The sequence below is a fragment of the Strix uralensis genome, unplaced genomic scaffold (genome assembly GCF_047716275.1).
Source record: "Strix uralensis isolate ZFMK-TIS-50842 unplaced genomic scaffold, bStrUra1 scaffold_58, whole genome shotgun sequence".
Lineage (NCBI taxonomy): Eukaryota > Metazoa > Chordata > Aves > Strigiformes > Strigidae > Strix > Strix uralensis.
The window spans coordinates 1-24,499 of NW_027436719.1; the positions used below are offsets into that span (position 1 = coordinate 1).

Below are 24,499 nucleotides of genomic sequence, written 5' to 3' on the forward strand. Positions count from 1 at the left end.
TATCTGTTCATCAGTAGCAGTGTGGAGAGCTACTGCCCGGTATTGCCACACTTTTCCTTCTCGCTTTGCAGAAGCATCGGTAAACCAAGCATTCACTGACTGATCGTGGAGGAAAGGAGGGGCCACCCGAATAACTGAGATAGGTTTGTCTTGGCTGCTGTCCAGGCTCTCTGTTTCTTGGATAGCTAAGTTTTTCAGAGCTCCTTCAGTCACTGAAAAAAGGTTACAGTAGTGTTCAATTTGAGCATACCACTTTCGTACCGAGGCTCTCTGGGCTACCCCATCAGGAGGGGGGGTCCCGTTAGAGACTGCTTTTATAACTTTGAACGGGCCTCTTAGCACAATTGGTTGTTGACGTGTGATTTTCTCCACTTCTATGAGAGCCAGGCTAACCACAAACAAACCTTTCTCCCATGCAGTATATCTCTTCTCGGCATCCTTAAAGCCACGGGAATAAAATCCTACGGGGCGGGTTGGGCCCTCAGGACCACGCTGCCAAATGTGTACTGACAATCCTGTAGTGGCAAACCCCCATTCTACCTGAAAGGGGTCTGAAGGGTGAATAGGGCCAAGAGCCTGGTGAGCTGTTGCCTCAAAAATTAACAATTGCATTGCTTCTTCCTGAGAAGCAGTCCATTCCCATTTGGCCCTTTTCTTCAGTAAATCATAAAGAGGTCTGGCAATGATGGAAAAGTCTGGGATATGTTTTCTCCAGAATACCAATAGCCCTAAAGCATGCTGCAAATCCTTTTTTGATTCAGGCATTTTAATCTGATCTAGGGAAGTGAGAGTGTCTGGGGGGATACATGTCATTCCCCCTTTCCACCAAATCCCCAAAAACTTTACTTCTTGTGATGGCTTTTGGACCTTTTCTGGGGGAATTTGCAAACCCAGGTTCTCCAAATGGGAGATGATGTTCTGTTGGGTCATTCCTACCTCCTCTTCTTTATCTCCCCCCACAAGAATATCATCAATATACTGATAAACAGCTACGCCTTTGGCTTTTGGTATTTTCTCCAGTTCTTGGGCCAAAGCATGGTGAGCAAGTGTAGGGGAATGTTTGTATCCCTGAGGCAGCCGGGTAAAGGTGAATTGTTGTCCCTCCCACGTAAAAGCAAAACGATCTCTGTCTTCTGGTCGCAAAGGTATCATGAAAAACATATCTTTAACATCTATGGTTGCCATAATTGGATGAGCTTTCTCCTGAATTGTTATTACCAATTCAGCCATGTTAGGGACCGCGGCAGTTAGGGGCTCTGTGTTAGCATTCAGCCTTCGAAAATCTATAGTGAGCCTCCACTTCCCATTAGGTTTTTTCACTGGCCACACCGGCGAGTTAAAAGGAGAATGGGTATTTATCACCACTCCTTGTTCCCGCATCTCCTGCATGACTGGTTTGATACCTTCCTTTGCTCCCAGGGGGAGGGGGTATTGTTTGACATTGGTTATTTTGCTAAGCGGCAGAGGGGGTGCAGTTTGAAGCAGCCTGATGTTCAGTTGCGGTGTCCCGAAAGTCCACAACAATCCTTCTGAATCCTCCCACCCCCTACCTTTGAGGGCATCTATTCCTAACAAGTTGGTTGGAATGTTTCCAACCACCATGTAAATAGTGACCGTGCTTTCCTCTCCCGGTAGCATCAGCCTAACCGGAGCAACGTTCATAACCTCTGTTGACCCTAAAGCATTCAGGACACAAACGTTTTGCTTAGAGGGAATCACCCCACACCTCCGTGCATCTTCCTCAGTCAGGGCAGAGATCTGAGCCCCGGTGTCAATTAAAAAAGTTACGGGTGCGCGCTTAGGTCCTACAATAGCTGTAATCAATAAATCTCCTCTATTAGTTTTAGTGAGCTGTCGGATATAAATCCATCCTCCGTTCCCCCGCCCACTGCTAAGGAACGGAGGTTCTAGTTTCCCTGCTGACTTTTCCCGTCGCCCGTGTTCTCCACAGGGGGGGCCGTGGGCGTGACAGGAGAGGTTTCTGTATTTGTCGGTGAGTGCTGTGGGTGTTGTTTCGGACCATACCACCTTGATATTAGTTTACTCAGCTTATTAAGGGGTAAACCATCCATTATATCCCTGGGAACTCCCTTTTTAATTCCCAAAGCCCACCACTGTTGTCGAGTCAGGGGCTGTCCTCCTCCTGTTTTAGAGTGGGAGTAGTCAGCAACAGCAGCATGGTCAGTGGAAGAGGTTGCAGTCTTGCTAACGGAAAGGGGTAGATCTTTAGCTCCTATTTGACGGATCCCTTTTGATTTTTCCTCCAGAGTCCTCACAGGACCATATTTCCTGCTATAATCTATCAATTCCTGAGCTACATCTCCCCATGTCCACCTCTTTTTATGTTTTGAACGGGAAGGAGTTGAGCTATGATTGAAAGGTGAATCTGAGCCAGTATTGGTTTCATCTCTCCTGCCATTTATAAAGCTCTCCAGCTTTTCTACCGGGTCCAAAGATGCTATGGTTCTTTGGAGATCAATCCCGGTAGATCTGAGTGACTCTGGGAGCCCCCTTATTAAAGGAGTCATGATTTCAGGATTCACAGACAACATCATCGGGGATTCACATCCAGGGACTAATTTCCTTTCATGTATCATTTGCAGGCAGGCTGCTTTGTGCACACTTTCTAGCAATTGATCTATTGTGCCTGTGATTGCCAGGGGATCCCCCCTGTCTAAAGGGTTCAACCCTCCGGCCCAATAAGCAGCCCGCTGGGTTAGGGACCATGGGGCACGTCTATCCCCTGTTGTTAAAAAGACACCGTGACCCCAGTAACCACTTGCCTCCTTTTCATTTAACTGAATTTGGTCCCCTCCGGTTAGAGATACGCGCCATACATACTCTGTTTCGGATTCTTTGGGAAGGCGCCCATACTCTCTTTTCATCTTGGCCAATTCGGTGGGAGTATATGGTATCTCTTTGGTGGTAATATGTGGGTCGTTATCCTCATCATTTATATAAGCATATTCTGCTTTAATCAAAGGTCTAACTCGGGGGTTCTCCCTGAAGCGTTTCTTTGCTTCCTTTAGTTCCTTTTGAGGGTATATTTGACTTATTTGCCGAACACCTACCTCTTCCATCATCATTTCTATCTCACTCAGTGATTCAGCAGACTTTGAAAATTCTTCTCTTAGGGCATCTTTTAGACAGCGGTTTTCTTCCTCCTTTTCCTCTGTCTGCTGCTTGAACAAGCAAACTGCTTTCTCCTTTTCTACTAATTGATCTTCCAGGTTGGAGATTGTTTTCTGCAAAAGTTGTACCAAATTTTCAAGGGATTCTATGATTTGTTTTTCATGGCTACGCCGCTTAGAGCGGTCTTCAATTGCTGCGACCAGGCTGGCTCCAAGGACTGCACAGATTATCGCTTTGCCTTTACCTGACCGTAATCTAGCCTCATTATGTATGGAAATCACTCGGTCTGTTACACTCTGTAAATTTGCCCAATTGTCTCGAGCCCACTCTTCCCCGGGCGGGGAGGGTCGAGCTCCATACTTTGCCAAGAGTGCATAGAACGAGTCAAGATTTTTTACTAATGGAGGGTTTTGATAAACATCTTTTTCAGTCATTCTTATTATGAAGGGGCTGAACTCACTTCGGGGAGGAAAACTTAGTTACACCACAGACGCAACAGCAGCTGCGTCGCCCTTCTCTTCCCCGAGTGGCTGAAGGGACCAAGATCTACCACAGGGAGGTTAAACTTAGTTGCAGACTTTCTCAGTTTGTCCCTTTCACTTCCCCAGGTAGTCGACCTCATTTATTGAGGGCAGTTCCCCCTTTTGCACTAAGAGATCCTTGCACTTGATCCTGATAGACAGAGCCCTCAATTCGAGTTTGGGGTGCAATACACCGAGGTGTGTGTGGTGTGCGGGAATCTCAAATCACCCCCCTTGCTTTCTGGACACCTCTCACCCTTTCGGGTGTAGGGCCAGGTGCGGCTGGAGCGAAAAGTTCTTCCCCTGTTACAGACCACACACAGCCTGCACCCCCCTGTCTCTCAGGATCCTGTCCGTGACGCCAGTTTAATGTCACGGTCCACTCGGTGGACTCGTGATGATTCGTTTGCTACGATCTCGAAAGTGCAAAATTAAGGTGACCAACACCAAAGGGGATAGCAGTAATCAAACAGTGAAACTTTATTGGGTTGCCTGTGAAGAGGCACGCGATAGTTAGAGATGGGTGAAAGAAAGGAGAAAAGTAAAGTTAAGTTTTAGAGAGAAGAGGGAGAGAGGTTATAGCTACCACCGCTGATCTCACGACGTCCTAACGGTCCCGGGTCCAGCTGATGCTGCGTCGTCGATCGTCGTGGTCCTTGGTGGGGAAGCTTCCAATTTTTCTTGCCCAGAAGTCATCTTTTATGCTTAGTAACACACCTTGCTCCACCTCTGCCTCGGGGGTCTCCGCCCTTCTCAGAATTCAATTATCATATCTCCACCCCTCTCGAGCAAGGCCATCGCGCGTGCGCGGGGGGGAGTGTCCGAGGTGTGGTCAGTCTCAGAGGCGGGTAACCTTCAACCAGGAGGTGTGTTTTGGTATTATAATGAAGCAAAGTTCATCTGAGGTTCATGATTTCTTCATCGGTGTTATGGCAACAGTCACGATCCATCTTTTTGACAATGGCTATGCAATTACCACTAACTGCTCTGGCTAGGCCCAGGTACCGAACAATAGCACAACACTCTTTGTACTGCACGGCTCAGGCACCAAAGAACAGCACTGCACTGCCTGCACCACACGGTTCAGTACTCAGGAGAACAGCACAGCACTGGCTGTGCCACATAGTTCTGCATTCAGGAGCCTTTGCACCACGTTCCATTCCAGGGGTCGGCAGCTGCGCTCCAAACAGGCCGTTGTCGGGTACCTCACTGTCCATATCCCTGATGACAATGTTGAGACAATGCTGATCTTCTGACCGACTCTTACAATGTTATCCTGTAGAGCTTGCAGAGCACTGGGGAAAGGCAGGCAGAGAATTCCCTGCTAGCACCTTCTCTGTGCCTGTTCACATTGCTTCGCAGAATCGCTTTTGTGCAGAAAACAGTAACACTTGTTCAGAACGGAAGAAAGCACAGAGCCCCAGATTTTATGTTGTCCTGGAGAGCTTGCAGAGCACTGGGGAAAGGCAGGCAGAGAATTCCCTGCTAGCACCTTCTCTGTGCCTGGGAAGCAGAAGTGTTCACATTGCTTCGCAGAATCGCTTTTGTGCAGAAAACAGTAACACTTGTTCAGAACGAAAGAAAGCACAGAGCCCCAGATTTTATGTTGTCCTGGAGAGCTTGCAGAGCACTGGGGAAAGGCAGGCAGAGAATTCCCTGCTAGCACCTTCTCTGTGCCTGTTCACATTGCTTCGCAGAATCGCTTTTGTGCAGAAAACAGTAACACTTGTTCAGAAGGAAAGAAAGCACAGAGCCCCAGATTTTATGTTGTCCTGGAGAGCTTGCAGAGCACTGGGGAAAGGCAGGCAGAGAATTCCCTGCTAGCACCTTCTCTGTGCCTGGGAAGCAGAAGTGTTCACATTGCTTCGCAGAATCGCTTTTGTGCAGAAAACAGTAACACTTGTTCAGAACGAAAGAAAGCACAGAGCCCCAGATTTTATGTTGTCCTGGAGAGCTTGCAGAGCACTGGGGAAAGGCAGGCAGAGAATTCCCTGCTAGCACCTTCTCTGTGCCTGTTCACATTGCTTCGCAGAATCGCTTTTGTGCAGAAAACAGTAACACTTGTTCAGAACGGAAGAAAGCACAGAGCCCCAGATTTTATGTTGTCCTGGAGAGCTTGCAGAGCACTGGGGAAAGGCAGGCAGAGAATTCCCTGCTAGCACCTTCTCTGTGCCTGGGAAGCAGAAGTGTTCACATTGCTTCGCAGAATCGCTTTTGTGCAGAAAACAGTAACACTTGTTCAGAACGAAAGAAAGCACAGAGCCCCAGATTTGCTGTTGTCTTGGAGAGCTTGCAGAGCACTGGGGAAAGGCAGGCAGAGAATTCCCTGCTAGCACCTTCTCTGTGCCTGTTCACATTGCTTCGCAGAATCGCTTTTGTGCAGAAAACAGTAACACTTGTTCAGAAGGAAAGAAAGCACAGAGCCCCAGATTTTATGTTGTCCTGGAGAGCTTGCAGAGCACTGCGGAAAGGCAGGCAGAGAATTCCCTGCTAGCACCTTCTCTGTGCCTGGGAAGCAGAAGTGTTCACATTCCTTCGCAGAATCGCTTTTGTGCAGAAAACAGTAACACTTGTTCAGAAGGAAAGAAAGCACAGAGCCCCAGATTTTATGTTGTCCTGGAGAGCTTGCAGAGCACTGGGGAAAGGCAGGCAGAGAATTCCCTGCTAGCACCTTCTCTGTGCCTGGGAAGCAGAAGTGTTCACATTGCTTCGCAGAATCGCTTTTGTGCAGAAAACAGTAACACTTGTTCAGAACGAAAGAAAGCACAGAGCCCCAGATTTTATGTTGTCCTGGAGAGCTTGCAGAGCACTGGGGAAAGGCAGGCAGAGTATTCCCTGCTAGCACCTTCTCTGTGCCTGGGAAGCAGAAGTGTTCACATTGCTTCGCAGAATCGCTTTTGTGCAGAAAACAGTAACACTTGTTCAGAACAAAAGAAAGCACAGAGCCCCAGATTTGCTGTTGTCCTGGAGAGCTTGCAGAGCACTGGGGAAAGGCAGGCAGAGAATTCCCTGCTAGCACCTTCTCTGTGCCTGTTCACATTGCTTCGCAGAATCGCTTTTGTGCAGAAAACAGTAACACTTGTTCAGAAGGAAAGAAAGCACAGAGCCGCAGATTCTACGTTGTCCTGGAGAGCTTGCAGAGCACTGGGGAAAGGCAGGCAGAGAATCCCTGCTAGCACCTTCTCTGTGCCTGGGAAGCAGAAGTCTTCACATTGCTTCGCAGAATCGCTTTTGTGCAGAAAACAGTAACACTTGTTCAGAACGAAAGAAAGCACAGAGCCCCAGATTTTATGTTGTCCTGGAGAGCTGGCAGAGCACTGGGGAAAGGCATGCAGAGAATTCCCTGCTAGCACCTTCTCTGTGCCTGTTCACATTGCTTCGCAGAATCGCTTTTGTGCAGAAAACAGTAACACTTGTTCAGAAGGAAAGAAAGCACAGAGCCCCAGATTTTATGTTGTCCTGGAGAGCTTGCAGAGCACTGGGGAAAGGCAGGCAGAGTATTCCCTGCTAGCACCTTCTCTGTGCCTGGGAAGCAGAAGTGTTCACATTCCTTCGCAGAATCGCTTTTGTGCAGAAAACAGTAACACTTGTTCAGAAGGAAAGAAAGCACAGAGCCCCAGATTTTATGTTGTCCTGGAGAGCTTGCAGAGCACTGGGGAAAGGCAGGCAGAGAATTCCCTGCTAGCACCTTCTCTGTGCCTGGGAAGCAGAAGTGTTCACATTGCTTCGCAGAATCGCTTTTGTGCAGAAAACAGTAACACTTGTTCAGAACGAAAGAAAGCACAGAGCCCCAGATTTTATGTTGTCCTGGAGAGCTTGCAGAGCACTGGGGAAAGGCAGGCAGAGAATTCCCTGCTAGCACCTTCTCTGTGCCTGTTCACATTGCTTCGCAGAATCGCTTTTGTGCAGAAAACAGTAACACTTGTTCAGAACGGAAGAAAGCACAGAGCCCCAGATTTTATGTTGTCCTGGAGAGCTTGCAGAGCACTGGGGAAAGGCAGGCAGAGAATTCCCTGCTAGCACCTTCTCTGTGCCTGGGAAGCAGAAGTGTTCACATTGCTTCGCAGAATCGCTTTTGTGCAGAAAACAGTAACACTTGTTCAGAACGAAAGAAAGCACAGAGCCCCAGATTTGCTGTTGTCTTGGAGAGCTTGCAGAGCACTGGGGAAAGGCAGGCAGAGAATTCCCTGCTAGCACCTTCTCTGTGCCTGTTCACATTGCTTCGCAGAATCGCTTTTGTGCAGAAAACAGTAACACTTGTTCAGAAGGAAAGAAAGCACAGAGCCCCAGATTTTATGTTGTCCTGGAGAGCTTGCAGAGCACTGCGGAAAGGCAGGCAGAGAATTCCCTGCTAGCACCTTCTCTGTGCCTGGGAAGCAGAAGTGTTCACATTCCTTCGCAGAATCGCTTTTGTGCAGAAAACAGTAACACTTGTTCAGAAGGAAAGAAAGCACAGAGCCCCAGATTTTATGTTGTCCTGGAGAGCTTGCAGAGCACTGGGGAAAGGCAGGCAGAGAATTCCCTGCTAGCACCTTCTCTGTGCCTGGGAAGCAGAAGTGTTCACATTGCTTCGCAGAATCGCTTTTGTGCAGAAAACAGTAACACTTGTTCAGAACGAAAGAAAGCACAGAGCCCCAGATTTTATGTTGTCCTGGAGAGCTTGCAGAGCACTGGGGAAAGGCAGGCAGAGTATTCCCTGCTAGCACCTTCTCTGTGCCTGGGAAGCAGAAGTGTTCACATTGCTTCGCAGAATCGCTTTTGTGCAGAAAACAGTAACACTTGTTCAGAACAAAAGAAAGCACAGAGCCCCAGATTTGCTGTTGTCCTGGAGAGCTTGCAGAGCACTGGGGAAAGGCAGGCAGAGAATTCCCTGCTAGCACCTTCTCTGTGCCTGTTCACATTGCTTCGCAGAATCGCTTTTGTGCAGAAAACAGTAACACTTGTTCAGAACGAAAGAAAGCACAGAGCCGCAGATTCTACGTTGTCCTGGAGAGCTTGCAGAGCACTGGGGAAAGGCAGGCAGAGAATCCCTGCTAGCACCTTCTCTGTGCCTGGGAAGCAGAAGTGTTCACATTGCTTCGCAGAATCGCTTTTGTGCAGAAAACAGTAACACTTGTTCAGAACGAAAGAAAGCACAGAGCCCCAGATTTTATGTTGTCCTGGAGAGCTGGCAGAGCACTGGGGAAAGGCAGGCAGAGAATTCCCTGCTAGCACCTTCTCTGTGCCTGTTCACATTGCTTCGCAGAATCGCTTTTGTGCAGAAAACAGTAACACTTGTTCAGAAGGAAAGAAAGCACAGAGCCCCAGATTTTATGTTGTCCTGGAGAGCTTGCAGAGCACTGGGGAAAGGCAGGCAGAGTATTCCCTGCTAGCACCTTCTCTGTGCCTGGGAAGCAGAAGTGTTCACATTGCTTCGCAGAATCGCTTTTGTGCAGAAAACAGTAACACTTGTTCAGAACGAAAGAAAGCACAGAGCCCCAGATTTTATGTTGTCCTGGAGAGCTTGCAGAGCACTGGGGAAAGGCAGGCAGAGAATTCCCTGCTAGCACCTTCTCTGTGCCTGTTCACATTGCTTCGCAGAATCGCTTTTGTGCAGAAAACAGTAACACTTGTTCAGAACGGAAGAAAGCACAGAGCCCCAGATTTTATGTTGTCCTGGAGAGCTTGCAGAGCACTGGGGAAAGGCAGGCAGAGAATTCCCTGCTAGCACCTTCTCTGTGCCTGGGAAGCAGAAGTGTTCACATTGCTTCGCAGAATCGCTTTTGTGCAGAAAACAGTAACACTTGTTCAGAACGAAAGAAAGCACAGAGCCCCAGATTTGCTGTTGTCTTGGAGAGCTTGCAGAGCACTGGGGAAAGGCAGGCAGAGAATTCCCTGCTAGCACCTTCTCTGTGCCTGTTCACATTGCTTCGCAGAATCGCTTTTGTGCAGAAAACAGTAACACTTGTTCAGAAGGAAAGAAAGCACAGAGCCCCAGATTTTATGTTGTCCTGGAGAGCTTGCAGAGCACTGCGGAAAGGCAGGCAGAGAATTCCCTGCTAGCACCTTCTCTGTGCCTGGGAAGCAGAAGTGTTCACATTCCTTCGCAGAATCGCTTTTGTGCAGAAAACAGTAACACTTGTTCAGAAGGAAAGAAAGCACAGAGCCCCAGATTTTATGTTGTCCTGGAGAGCTTGCAGAGCACTGCGGAAAGGCAGGCAGAGAATTCCCTGCTAGCACCTTCTCTGTGCCTGGGAAGCAGAAGTGTTCACATTGCTTCGCAGAATCGCTTTTGTGCAGAAAACAGTAACACTTGTTCAGAACGAAAGAAAGCACAGAGCCCCAGATTTTATGTTGTCCTGGAGAGCTTGCAGAGCACTGGGGAAAGGCAGGCAGAGAATTCCCTGCTAGCACCTTCTCTGTGCCTGGGAAGCAGAAGTGTTCACATTGCTTCGCAGAATCGCTTTTGTGCAGAAAACAGTAACACTTGTTCAGAACAAAAGAAAGCACAGAGCCCCAGATTTGCTGTTGTCCTGGAGAGCTTGCAGAGCACTGGGGAAAGGCAGGCAGAGAATTCCCTGCTAGCACCTTCTCTGTGCCTGTTCACATTGCTTCGCAGAATCGCTTTTGTGCAGAAAACAGTAACACTTGTTCAGAAGGAAAGAAAGCACAGAGCCGCAGATTCTACGTTGTCCTGGAGAGCTTGCAGAGCACTGGGGAAAGGCAGGCAGAGAATCCCTGCTAGCACCTTCTCTGTGCCTGGGAAGCAGAAGTCTTCACATTGCTTCGCAGAATCGCTTTTGTGCAGAAAACAGTAACACTTGTTCAGAACGAAAGAAAGCACAGAGCCCCAGATTTTATGTTGTCCTGGAGAGCTGGCAGAGCACTGGGGAAAGGCATGCAGAGAATTCCCTGCTAGCACCTTCTCTGTGCCTGTTCACATTGCTTCGCAGAATCGCTTTTGTGCAGAAAACAGTAACACTTGTTCAGAAGGAAAGAAAGCACAGAGCCCCAGATTTTATGTTGTCCTGGAGAGCTTGCAGAGCACTGGGGAAAGGCAGGCAGAGTATTCCCTGCTAGCACCTTCTCTGTGCCTGGGAAGCAGAAGTGTTCACATTGCTTCGCAGAATCGCTTTTGTGCAGAAAACAGTAACACTTGTTCAGAACAAAAGAAAGCACAGAGCCCCAGATTTGCTGTTGTCCTGGAGAGCTTGCAGAGCACTGGGGAAAGGCAGGCAGAGAATTCCCTGCTAGCACCTTCTCTGTGCCTGTTCACATTGCTTCGCAGAATCGCTTTTGTGCAGAAAACAGTAACACTTGTTCAGAAGGAAAGAAAGCACAGAGCCCCAGATTCTACGTTGTCCTGGAGAGCTTGCAGAGCACTGCGGAAAGGCAGGCAGAGAATTCCCTGCTAGCACCTTCTCTGTGCCTGGGAAGCAGAAGTGTTCACATTGCTTCGCAGAATCGCTTTTGTGCAGGAAACAGTAACACTTGTTCAGAAGGAAAGAAAGCACAGAGCCCCAGATTCTACGTTGTCCTGTAGAGCTTGCAGAGCACTGCGGAAAGGTAGGCAGAGAATTCCCTGCTAGCACCTTCTCTGTGCCTGGGAAGCAGAAGTCTTCACATTGCTTCGCAGAATCGCTTTTGTGCAGAAAACAGTAACACTTGTTCAGAACGAAAGAAAGCACAGAGCCCCAGATTTTATGTTGTCCTGGAGAGCTTGCAGAGCACTGGGGAAAGGCAGGCAGAGAATTCCCTGCTAGCACCTTCTCTGTGCCTGGGAAGCAGAAGTGTTCACATTGCTTCGCAGAATCGCTTTTGTGCAGAAAACAGTAACACTTGTTCAGAAGGAAAGAAAGCACAGAGCCCCAGATTTTATGTTTGTCACGGTCCACTCGGTGGACTCGTGATGATTCGTTTGCTACGATCTCGAAAGTGCAAAATTAAGGTGACCAACACCAAAGGGGATAGCAGTAATCAAACAGTGAAACTTTATTGGGTTGCCTGTGAAGAGGCACGCGATAGTTAGAGATGGGTGAAAGAAAGGAGAAAAGTAAAGTTAAGTTTTAAAGAGAAGAGGGAGAGAGGTTATAGCTACCACCGCTGATCTCACGACGTCCTAACGGTCCCGGGTCCAGCTGATGCTGCGTCGTCGATCGTCGTGGTCCTTGGTGGGGAAGCTTCCAATTTTTCTTGCCCAGAAGTCATCTTTTATGCTTAGTAACACACCTTGCTCCACCTCTGCCTCGGGGGTCTCCGCCCTTCTCAGAATTCAATTATCATATCTCCACCCCTCTCGAGCAAGGCCATCGCGCGTGCGCGGGGGGGAGTGTCCGAGGTGTGGTCAGTCTCAGAGGCGGGTAACCTTCAACCAGGAGGTGTGTTTTGGTATTATAATGAAGCAAAGTTCATCTGAGGTTCATGATTTCTTCATCGGTGTTATGGCAACAGTCACGATCCATCTTTTTGACAATGGCTATGCAATTACCACTAACTGCTCTGGCTAGGCCCAGGTACCGAACAATAGCACAACACTCTTTGTACTGCACGGCTCAGGCACCAAAGAACAGCACTGCACTGCCTGCACCACACGGTTCAGTACTCAGGAGAACAGCACAGCACTGGCTGTGCCACATAGTTCTGCATTCAGGAGCCTTTGCACCACGTTCCATTCCAGGGGTCGGCAGCTGCGCTCCAAACAGGCCGTTGTCGGGTACCTCACTGTCCATATCCCTGATGACAATGTTGAGACAATGCTGATCTTCTGACCGACTCTTACACCACCCCGTGGCTCAACATGGTCGTCAGGACATCGGGATCGCACGGTAGTAGCATAGTAGTAGAGGAAGAAAGAAATCAAAAGAAAGGGAGAGAGACAGAGAGAGAGAGAAGAAAGAAAGGAAATAACAGTGATCAAACAATCTACAAAATTAAATTTATAAAATAATTACAATCAAAACTATTAATATAAAAAAAAAATTAATGAAATTTTAAAACATCAATTGTTTTGGGGATATCCACATTGGATGGGACATCAAACATGTTGTGTGTGTTCAATACAGACATCAAACGTGTTAACCGATTCATCATTCTCCAGGTTATGACATACAATACTGCTGACAAAACCAAACTGATCAAAACCAATATCAAGAGAACCACGATGGGGTGACACAACTTGTTCAGGATGCCTGTAGCGGTAGGCGACCATCCGAAAAGTGTGTCCCACCATCTATGTTCTGCATCCTTTTGCACTCTTTCCAAAATTTGGTGTATTTCTTTCACATTGTGATGAACAGTTATTAAGGTTTTCTGTCCGTTTTCCCTATTTTTTTCCAAAATCTCAATCAAATCTTTGTGTTGTAGTAATTGCTTTACCAAAGTGAGATTCATTCCAATGGGTGTAGGCAGCAATTCATGAATCAACGTGTAATTAGATTGCAAAAGTTGGTGAGATGTGACCGGGGCCGAATAAGAAAAGTCACACCCGATAATCTCAGTAAAATTACAAACACAAAAATTTGAATGAGTTTTAGTCTCTACAATTACCTTGTCCACGGATAAAAAATCACAAACAGTCCTCAAACATACACAGCCTTTGCCAATGTATATGAGTACTGTTTCAGGGTTTTCATTAGGATGAATCTCAAAATGACAAATATTTTGTTCAGTATCTAAACAAATATCTCGAGCCTCAATTGCGTTGCCTTCACAGATAAATCCTTGTTGTTCTCGCACAATGCAAGATTCCAAATTGACAGTTTGCCATTTTTCATCCACCTTTCGGGCCCATACTCTATGCTCAAAAGGATAGAGTATAGCTCCGTTGTGGTTCAATCCTAATGCAATGATGGGATAAATTTGGTATAGGGTAGCATTATATATAGTAAGCACAAAGGTTGTAGCTGTGTTTGTGATGGGGTCATAGGTAAAGTTTACCAGGTTCCACCAGGATTGGAGTTTCTTCTCAAAATCAGTGGCACTGTCCCAAATTATTTTCCTAATTTCAGTAGGGAGAGTGCCTTCTTCACCTTCTCTTATAATTGAGGCGGCTACCGACTGCATCCATACTTGAGCCTGGATACAGCTGAGAGCCAAAGAGAGGTTATTCTGTATCACCCCAAGTGCATCTGCAATCAATTCATGATCCTTTACATTTACCTTTTCCCACTTTGGTAATATATTTGACAACAGCCACTGGTTAGTCCCCAGAGCCAATAAAGATGATCGCAAAGGCTGTTGTAAGTTAGCCAAATCACTAATTGAGGTAGCCAATTTGTTCATTATTACCTCTGAATCGATACTATTTAAAACTCCCAATCCTGTTCCCAAAACACCGGTTAGGTCTCTCCGTGTTCTTCCCGTGGAAAGAGTTCGTTTTTGCAGCCAGGTTGTCCATCCCTCGTAAGAAGCCTTTAGGAAGGGTGAGCAAGCTGGCTGAATGTCCGAAACATTGTTTTGCATCAGCAATTCAACTCGTTTGAGAGACCATGCCGGGTTAAACAACATTTGTTGTTGGCCTGTATTCCTGATTACATATGGTCCTATCGGATACACATATGGTGCTCTTAATTGTTCCAGTTCTATGTGATTTGAAGTAGCAACCTGAGTAGGAACAGTATGAACAGGAGCGGCTGTGGTTTCCTCCTGTGTTATATTTAATCTAAATTTAAAAGATACAGCTCGGTTCTTTAATCTGGTTCCTCCTAAACAAATAATGAATACTGGTCGGATTGCAGTAAACGCATACCAACAAACCTCAGCCGCACAATGGGTTTGGCCTATTCTGGATCCCATTTTTCCGTTGGAAATTTCCTTGATGGTGATTTGAGTCAGGGGAGGCGGATCTTTTGCATCACTTGCATTGAAGATTTTACAACCGATCTGTATCTCTTTTCCTCTTTCAACTGTCCAGGTATGGATCGAATTTGTCATTTCCCATTTGTCTGATCGAAATGTCATGTTGTCATATATTATGACGGTTGCCAAATTCATCCCCAATGGATTTTTTCCCATGACGCCTGTATGCCCAAAATAGGCATCTGTCCAAGGCCATTCTGTATTCTTTTGGTTACGGGCTAGGGGTAAGATGCAGAGAAATACTACCAATCCAATTAAGTGATTCATGGTTCATGTTATTCTTGGTGTCCCTCGGAGTTCTTCTGCAACAAGAAAGCAACAGGACTTGCCTCTCCAAGGCAAGAGAAATTAATACTGGACAGAAAACTAGAATGATGGAATTATCCAGCGAGTATTTATCCGATGTTCCTTCCCTACAGCATCAGATGCTACCCATGAGTGTATATTCAGTGGGGTTTTTAGTACTAATGGTACACTTCCCACGGTGGGAAGCTCTACTAGGACAGGTTGTCCAGGGAAGTGTGCTGGGTTCCTGGAATTATCTGGTCCCTTTAATGAGGGAACTAGGGAGGGTGCCTTCGGGCAAAATGCAGTAATTTTAGGGCATCCATTTACCCCCCATCTATCATTTACACCTTTGATAGCTTCCCATAGACGGACATCCCAATTTCCCTCCTGTGGCTTCAAAAGTCATTTTAAGAGACCATTTGTCCTTTCTACAATTCCATTGGCCTGTGGATAGTATGGAGTGTGGAAGACCCATTTAATTCCTTCGCTTCGTGCCCAATCCTGTACGATTTTGGCAGTGAAGTGGGAGCCATTGTCAGATTGTATTTCTTGTGGTTTTGGAAAAATTCCAAACCATTCACGCAGTGCTTTCACTGTTTTTTCTCCTGTAGCTTTGTTAAAAGCTTCGGCTTGGACTAGCCCTGATGTTATTTCCACTCCCACCAGCACAAAACGTTTTCCTCCTGATTTCTTAAAGGGGCCGATATAATCTACCTGCCAGGCATCCCACAAGCCTTTACCCTCTCTTAAATGCAGGGGGTCATCCTCTAAGGGGTGTCTTTCGAGCCGTGTACGACACTGTTCGCAGGCTGATATGCAAGTTTTACACATTTCCCTGGTGACAGGCCAACCTCGAGCAAGGGCTTCACGATACAGATCTTTAGCTCCCATATGTTTTCGTTTTATATGCAACCATTCTAACAGACGTTCCCAGTCTTCTGTGATCTGGTCCTTTTGTACAGGAGCTAGTCTTGCTAATTCATCAGCTTTGTTGTTCCATTCTCCTGCTGAGCCCCCATCTACTTGATGAGAAGCTACCCATCCCACAGCAAAGTTCCCTTGGCTGGCAATGCTCAAGATTTCTTGCCACTTGTCCTTTTGCCATACTGGAATTCTGTTAACCTCCCATTCATTTTGCTCCCAGAAAGGGAGCCATTCAGTACATCCCTTAAACACTGCATAAGAATCAGTATATATGTGGACTGGGGAAATGGTTTGTGCTTCACGCTTGAAAACACTCCATACTGCAATTAATTCTCCTACCTGGGCACTCCCTTCTCCCTCTGTTATTATCTGTTCATCAGTAGCAGTGTGGAGAGCTACTGCCCGGTATTGCCACACTTTTCCTTCTCGCTTTGCAGAAGCATCGGTAAACCAAGCATTCACTGACTGATCGTGGAGGAAAGGAGGGGCCACCCGAATAACTGAGATAGGTTTGTCTTGGCTGCTGTCCAGGCTCTCTGTTTCTTGGATAGCTAAGTTTTTCAGAGCTCCTTCAGTCACTGAAAAAAGGTTACAGTAGTGTTCAATTTGAGCATACCACTTTCGTACCGAGGCTCTCTGGGCTACCCCATCAGGAGGGGGGGTCCCGTTAGAGACTGCTTTTATAACTTTGAACGGGCCTCTTAGCACAATTGGTTGTTGACGTGTGATTTTCTCCACTTCTATGAGAGCCAGGCTAACCACAAACAAACCTTTCTCCCATGCAGTATATCTCTTCTCGGCATCCTTAAAGCCACGGGAATAAAATCCTACGGGGCGGGTTGGGCCCTCAGGACCACGCTGCCAAATGTGTACTGACAATCCTGTAGTGGCAAACCCCCATTCTACCTGAAAGGGGTCTGAAGGGTGAATAGGGCCAAGAGCCTGGTGAGCTGTTGCCTCAAAAATTAACAATTGCATTGCTTCTTCCTGAGAAGCAGTCCATTCCCATTTGGCCCTTTTCTTCAGTAAATCATAAAGAGGTCTGGCAATGATGGAAAAGTCTGGGATATGTTTTCTCCAGAATACCAATAGCCCTAAAGCATGCTGCAAATCCTTTTTTGATTCAGGCATTTTAATCTGATCTAGGGAAGTGAGAGTGTCTGGGGGGATACATGTCATTCCCCCTTTCCACCAAATCCCCAAAAACTTTACTTCTTGTGATGGCTTTTGGACCTTTTCTGGGGGAATTTGCAAACCCAGGTTCTCCAAATGGGAGATGATGTTCTGTTGGGTCATTCCTACCTCCTCTTCTTTATCTCCCCCCACAAGAATATCATCAATATACTGATAAACAGCTACGCCTTTGGCTTTTGGTATTTTCTCCAGTTCTTGGGCCAAAGCATGGTGAGCAAGTGTAGGGGAATGTTTGTATCCCTGAGGCAGCCGGGTAAAGGTGAATTGTTGTCCCTCCCACGTAAAAGCAAAACGATCTCTGTCTTCTGGTCGCAAAGGTATCATGAAAAACATATCTTTAACATCTATGGTTGCCATAATTGGATGAGCTTTCTCCTGAATTGTTATTACCAATTCAGCCATGTTAGGGACCGCGGCAGTTAGGGGCTCTGTGTTAGCATTCAGCCTTCGAAAATCTATAGTGAGCCTCCACTTCCCATTAGGTTTTTTCACTGGCCACACCGGCGAGTTAAAAGGAGAATGGGTATTTATCACCACTCCTTGTTCCCGCATCTCCTGCATGACTGGTTTGATACCTTCCTTTGCTCCCAGGGGGAGGGGGTATTGTTTGACATTGGTTATTTTGCTAAGCGGCAGAGGGGGTGCAGTTTGAAGCAGCCTGATGTTCAGTTGCGGTGTCCCGAAAGTCCACAACAATCCTTCTGAATCCTCCCACCCCCTACCTTTGAGGGCATCTATTCCTAACAAGTTGGTTGGAATGTTTCCAACCACCATGTAAATAGTGACCGTGCTTTCCTCTCCCGGTAGCATCAGCCTAACCGGAGCAACGTTCATAACCTCTGTTGACCCTAAAGCATTCAGGACACAAACGTTTTGCTTAGAGGGAATCACCCCACACCTCCGTGCATCTTCCTCAGTCAGGGCAGAGATCTGAGCCCCGGTGTCAATTAAAAAAGTTACGGGTGCGTGCTTAGGTCCTACAATAGCTGTAATCAATAAATCTCCTCTATTAGTTTTAGTGAGCTGTCGGATATAAATCCATCCTCCGTTCCCCCGCCCACTGCTAAGGAACGGAGGTTCTAGTTTCCCTGCTGACTTTTCCCGTCGCCCGTGTTCTCCACAGGGGGGGCCGTGGGCGTGACAGGAGAGGTTTCTGTATTTGTCGGTGAGTGCTGTGGGTGTTGTTTCGGACCATACCACCTTGATATTAGTTTACTCAGCTTATTAAGGGGTAAACCATCCATTATATCCCTGGGAACTCCCTTTTTAATTCCCAAAGCCCACCACTGTTGTCGAGTCAGGGGCTGTCCTCCTCCTGTTTTAGAGTGGGAGTAGTCAGCAACAGCAGCATGGTCAGTGGAAGAGGTTGCAGTCTTGCTAACGGAAAGGGGTAGATCTTTAGCTCCTATTTGACGGATCCCTTTTGATTTTTCCTCCAGAGTCCTCACAGGACCATATTTCCTGCTATAATCTATCAATTCCTGAGCTACATCTCCCCATGTCCACCTCTTTTTATGTTTTGAACGGGAAGGAGTTGAGCTATGATTGAAAGGTGAATCTGAGCCAGTATTGGTTTCATCTCTCCTGCCATTTATAAAGCTCTCCAGCTTTTCTACCGGGTCCAAAGATGCTATGGTTCTTTGGAGATCAATCCCGGTAGATCTGAGTGACTCTGGGAGCCCCCTTATTAAAGGAGTCATGATTTCAGGATTCACAGACAACATCATCGGGGATTCACATCCAGGGACTAATTTCCTTTCATGTATCATTTGCAGGCAGGCTGCTTTGTGCACACTTTCTAGCAATTGATCTATTGTGCCTGTGATTGCCAGGGGATCCCCCCTGTCTAAAGGGTTCAACCCTCCGGCCCAATAAGCAGCCCGCTGGGTTAGGGACCATGGGGCACGTCTATCCCCTGTTGTTAAAAAGACACCGTGACCCCAGTAACCACTTGCCTCCTTTTCATTTAACTGAATTTGGTCCCCTCCGGTTAGAGATACGCGCCATACATACTCTGTTTCGGATTCTTTGGGAAGGCGCCCATACTCTCTTTTCATCTTGGCCAATTCGGTGGGAGTATATGGTATCTCTTTGGTGGTAATATGTGGGTCGTTATCCTCATCATTTATATAAGCATATTCTGCTTTAATCAAAGGTCTAACTCGGGGGTTCTCCCTGAAGCGTTTCTTTGCTTCCTTTAGTTCCTTTTGAGGGTATATTTGACTTATTTGCCGAACACCTACCTCTTCCATCATCATTTCTATCTCACTCAGTGATTCAGCAGACTTTGAAAATTCTTCTCTTAGGGCATCTTTTAGACAGCGGTTTTCTTCCTCCTTTTCCTCTGTCTGCTGCTTGAACAAGCAAACTGCTTTCTCCTTTTCTACTAATTGATCTTCCAGGTTGGAGATTGTTTTCTGCAAAAGTTGTACCAAATTTTCAAGGGATTCTATGATTTGTTTTTCATGGCTACGCCGCTTAGAGCGGTCTTCAATTGCTGCGACCAGGCTGGCTCCAAGGACTGCACAGATTATCGCTTTGCCTTTACCTGACCGTAATCTAGCCTCATTATGTATGGAAATCACTCGGTCTGTTACACTCTGTAAATTTGCCCAATTGTCTCGAGCCCACTCTTCCCCGGGCGGGGAGGGTCGAGCTCCATACTTTGCCAAGAGTGCATAGAACGAGTCAAGATTTTTTACTAATGGAGGGTTTTGATAAACATCTTTTTCAGTCATTCTTATTATGAAGGGGCTGAACTCACTTCGGGGAGGAAAACTTAGTTACACCACAGACGCAACAGCAGCTGCGTCGCCCTTCTCTTCCCCGAGTGGCTGAAGGGACCAAGATCTACCACAGGGAGGTTAAACTTAGTTGCAGACTTTCTCAGTTTGTCCCTTTCACTTCCCCAGGTAGTCGACCTCATTTATTGAGGGCAGTTCCCCCTTTTGCACTAAGAGATCCTTGCACTTGATCCTGATAGACAGAGCCCTCAATTCGAGTTTGGGGTGCAATACACCGAGGTGTGTGTGGTGTGCGGGAATCTCAAATCACCCCCCTTGCTTTCTGGACACCTCTCACCCTTTCGGGTGTAGGGCCAGGTGCGGCTGGAGCGAAAAGTTCTTCCCCTGTTACAGACCACACACAGCCTGCACCCCCCTGTCTCTCAGGATCCTGTCCGTGACGCCAGTTTAATGTCACGGTCCACTCGGTGGACTCGTGATGATTCGTTTGCTACGATCTCGAAAGTGCAAAATTAAGGTGACCAACACCAAAGGGGATAGCAGTAATCAAACAGTGAAACTTTATTGGGTTGCCTGTGAAGAGGCACGCGATAGTTAGAGATGGGTGAAAGAAAGGAGAAAAGTAAAGTTAAGTTTTAGAGAGAAGAGGGAGAGAGGTTATAGCTACCACCGCTGATCTCACGACGTCCTAACGGTCCCGGGTCCAGCTGATGCTGCGTCGTCGATCGTCGTGGTCCTTGGTGGGGAAGCTTCCAATTTTTCTTGCCCAGAAGTCATCTTTTATGCTTAGTAACACACCTTGCTCCACCTCTGCCTCGGGGGTCTCCGCCCTTCTCAGAATTCAATTATCATATCTCCACCCCTCTCGAGCAAGGCCATCGCGCGTGCGCGGGGGGGAGTGTCCGAGGTGTGGTCAGTCTCAGAGGCGGGTAACCTTCAACCAGGAGGTGTGTTTTGGTATTATAATGAAGCAAAGTTCATCTGAGGTTCATGATTTCTTCATCGGTGTTATGGCAACAGTCACGATCCATCTTTTTGACAATGGCTATGCAATTACCACTAACTGCTCTGGCTAGGCCCAGGTACCGAACAATAGCACAACACTCTTTGTACTGCACGGCTCAGGCACCAAAGAACAGCACTGCACTGCCTGCACCACACGGTTCAGTACTCAGGAGAACAGCACAGCACTGGCTGTGCCACATAGTTCTGCATTCAGGAGCCTTTGCACCACGTTCCATTCCAGGGGTCGGCAGCTGCGCTCCAAACAGGCCGTTGTCGGGTACCTCACTGTCCATATCCCTGATGACAATGTTGAGACAATGCTGATCTTCTGACCGACTCTTACAATGTTATCCTGTAGAGCTTGCAGAGCACTGGGGAAAGGCAGGCAGAGAATTCCCTGCTAGCACCTTCTCTGTGCCTGTTCACATTGCTTCGCAGAATCGCTTTTGTGCAGAAAACAGTAACACTTGTTCAGAACGGAAGAAAGCACAGAGCCCCAGATTTTATGTTGTCCTGGAGAGCTTGCAGAGCACTGGGGAAAGGCAGGCAGAGAATTCCCTGCTAGCACCTTCTCTGTGCCTGGGAAGCAGAAGTGTTCACATTGCTTCGCAGAATCGCTTTTGTGCAGAAAACAGTAACACTTGTTCAGAAGGAAAGAAAGCACAGAGCGCCAGATTTGCTGTTGTCCTGGAGAGCTTGCAGAGCACTGGGGAAAGGCAGGCAGAGAATTCCCTGCTAGCACCTTCTCTGTGCCTGTTCACATTGCTTCGCAGAATCGCTTTTGTGCAGAAAACAGTAACACTTGTTCAGAAGGAAAGAAAGCACAGAGCCCCAGATTCTATGTTGTCCTGGAGAGCTTGCAGAGCACTGGGGAAAGGCAGGCAGAGAATTCCCTGCTAGCACCTTCTCTGTGCCTGTTCACATTGCTTCGCAGAATCGCTTTTGTGCAGAAAACAGTAACACTTGTTCAGAAGGAAAGAAAGCACAGAGCCCCAGATTTTATGTTGTCCTGGAGAGCTTGCAGAGCACTGCGGAAAGGCAGGCAGAGAATTCCCTGCTAGCACCTTCTCTGTGCCTGGGAAGCAGAAGTGTTCACATTCCTTCGCAGAATCGCTTTTGTGCAGAAAACATTAACACTTGTTCAGAAGGAAAGAAAGCACAGAGCCCCAGATTTGCTGTTGTCCTGGAGAGCTTGCAGAGCACTGCGGAAAGGCAGGCAGAGAATTCCCTGCTAGCACCTTCTCTGTGCCTGTTCACATTGCTTCGCAGAATCGCTTTTGTGCAGAAAACAGTAACACTTGTTCAGAAGGAAAGAAAGCACAGAGCCCCAGATTCTACGTTGTCCTGGAGAGCTTGCAGAGCACTGGGGAAAGGCAGGCAGAGAATCCCTGCTAGCACCTTCTCTGTGCCTGGGAAGCAGAAGTGTTCACATTGCTTCGCAGAATCGCTTTTGTGCAGAAAACAGTAACACTTGTTCAGAACGAAAGAAAGCACAGAGCCCCAGATTTTATGTTGTCCTGGAGAGCTGGCAGAGCACTGGGGAAAGGCATGCAGAGAATTCCCTGCTAGCACCTTCTCTGTGCCTGTTCACATTGCTTCGCAGAATCGCTTTTGTGCAGAAAACAGTAACACTTGTTCAGAAGGAAAGAAAGCACAGAGCCCCAGATTTTATGTTGTCCTGGAGAGCTTGCAGAGCACTGGGGAAAGGCAGGCAGAGAATTCCCTGCTAGCACCTTCTCTGTGCCTGGGAAGCAGAAGTGTTCACATTGCTTCGCAGAATCGCTTTTGTGCAGAAAACAGTAACACTTGTTCAGAACGAAAGAAAGCACAGAGCCCCAGATTTTATGCTGTCCTGGAGAGCTTGCAGAGCACTGGGGAAAGGCAGGCAGAGAATTCCCTGCTAGCACCTTCTCTGTGCCTGGGAAGCAGAAGTGTTCACATTGCTTCGCAGAATCGCTTTTGTGCAGAAAACAGTAACACTTGTTCAGAAGGAAAGAAAGCACAGAGCCCCAGATTTTATGTTGTCCTGGAGAGCTTGCAGAGCACTGGGGAAAGGCAGGCAGAGAATTCCCTGCTAGCACCTTCTCTGTGCCTGTTCACATTGCTTCGCAGAATCGCTTTTGTGCAGAAAACAGTAACACTTGTTCAGAAGGAAAGAAAGCACAGAGCCCCAGATTCTACATTGTCCTGGAGAGCTTGCAGAGCACTGCGGAAAGGCAGGCAGAGAATTCCCTGCTAGCACCTTCTCTGTGCCTGGGAAGCAGAAGTGTTCACATTGCTTCGCAGAATCGCTTTTGTGCAGAAAACAGTAACACTTGTTCAGAACGAAAGAAAGCACAGAGCCCCAGATTTTATGTTGTCCTGGAGAGCTTGCAGAGCACTGGGGAAAGGCAGGCAGAGTATTCCCTGCTAGCACCTTCTCTGTGCCTGGGAAGCAGAAGTGTTCACATTGCTTCGCAGAATCGCTTTTGTGCAGAAAACAGTAACACTTGTTCAGAACGAAAGAAAGCACAGAGCCCCAGATTTTATGTTGTCCTGGAGAGCTTGCAGAGCACTGGGGAAAGGCAGGCAGAGAATTCCCTGCTAGCACTTTCTCTGTGCCTGTTCACATTGCTTGGCAGAATCGCTTTTGTGCAGAAAACAGTAACAGTTGTTCAGAACGAAAAAAAAGCACAGAGCCGCAGATTCTGCGTTGTCCTGGAGAGCTTGCAGAGCACTGGGGAAAGGCAGGCAGAGAATTCCCTGCTAGCACCTTCTCTGTGCCTGTTCACATTGCTTCGCAGAATCGCTTTTGTGCAGAAAACAGTAACACTTGTTCAGAACGGAAGAAAGCACAGAGCCCCAGATTTTATGTTGTCCTGGAGAGCTGGCAGAGCACTGGGGAAAGGCAGGCAGAGAATTCCCTGCTAGCACCTTCTCTGTGCCTGTTCACATTGCTTCGCAGAATCGCTTTTGTGCAGAAAACAGTAACACTTGTTCAGAAGGAAAGAAAGCACAGAGCCCCAGATTTTATGTTGTCCTGGAGAGCTTGCAGAGCACTGGGGAAAGGCAGGCAGAGAATTCCCTGCTAGCACCTTCTCTGTGCCTGGGAAGCAGAAGTCTTCACATTGCTTCGCAGAATCGCTTTTGTGCAGAAAACAGTAACACTTGTTCAGAACGAAAGAAAGCACAGAGCCCCAGATTTTATGTTGTCCTGGAGAGCTTGCAGAGCACTGGGGAAAGGCAGGCAGAGAATTCCCTGCTAGCACCTTCTCTGTGCCTGTTCACATTGCTTCGCAGAATCGCTTTTGTGCAGAAAACAGTAACACTTGTTCAGAAGGAAAGAAAGCACAGAGCCCCAGATTTTATGTTGTCCTGGAGAGCTGGCAGAGCACTGGGGAAAGGCAGGCAGAGAATTCCCTGCTAGCACCTTCTCTGTGCCTGGGAAGCAGAAGTGTTCACATTGCTTCGCAGAATCGCTTTTGTGCAGAAAACAGTAACACTTGTTCAGAACGAAAGAAAGCACAGAGCCCCAGATTTTATGTTGTCCTGGAGAGCTTGCAGAGCACTGGGGAAAGGCAGGCAGAGAATTCCCTGCTAGCACCTTCTCTGTGCCTGTTCACATTGCTTCGCAGAATCGCTTTTGTGCAGAAAACAGTAACACTTGTTCAGAAGGAAAGAAAGCACAGAGCCCCAGATTTTATGTTGTCCTGGAGAGCTTGCAGAGCACTGGGGAAAGGCAGGCAGAGAATTCCCTGCTAGCACCTTCTCTGTGCCTGGGAAGCAGAAGTGTTCACATTCCTTCGCAGAATCGCTTTTGTGCAGAAAACAGTAACACTTGTTCAGAAGGAAAGAAAGCACAGAGCCCCAGATTTT

At 47.4% G+C, this 24,499-nt stretch overlaps 2 protein-coding genes across 2 annotated transcripts; both read right to left on the bottom strand.

Moving 5' to 3' along the window:
• Nucleotides 1–261: 261 nt before the first annotated feature.
• Nucleotides 262–4,863, bottom strand: LOC141938469 (uncharacterized; the record flags this gene model as incomplete). The annotated part of the gene is made up of 5 exons (XM_074857334.1): nt 3,216–4,863; nt 1,925–3,170; nt 1,551–1,676; nt 847–1,022; nt 262–438 (listed from the first exon to the last, which is right to left on the bottom strand). Coding segments are annotated over exons 1-5 (2,076 nt in total), but the record flags the coding sequence as incomplete, so codon positions are not given.
• On the bottom strand, nt 3,608–20,930 carry LOC141938470 (uncharacterized). Its single transcript, XM_074857336.1, has 8 exons — nt 19,283–20,930; nt 17,992–19,237; nt 17,618–17,743; nt 16,914–17,089; nt 16,329–16,505; nt 15,629–15,914; nt 14,399–14,707; nt 3,608–3,678 (listed from the first exon to the last, which is right to left on the bottom strand). The coding sequence occupies exons 1-8, from the start codon at nt 19,631–19,633 to the stop codon at nt 3,608–3,610; spliced, it is 2,742 nt and encodes a 913-aa protein (XP_074713437.1). The 5' UTR covers nt 19,634–20,930.
• Nucleotides 20,931–24,499: the final 3,569 nt, after the last annotated feature.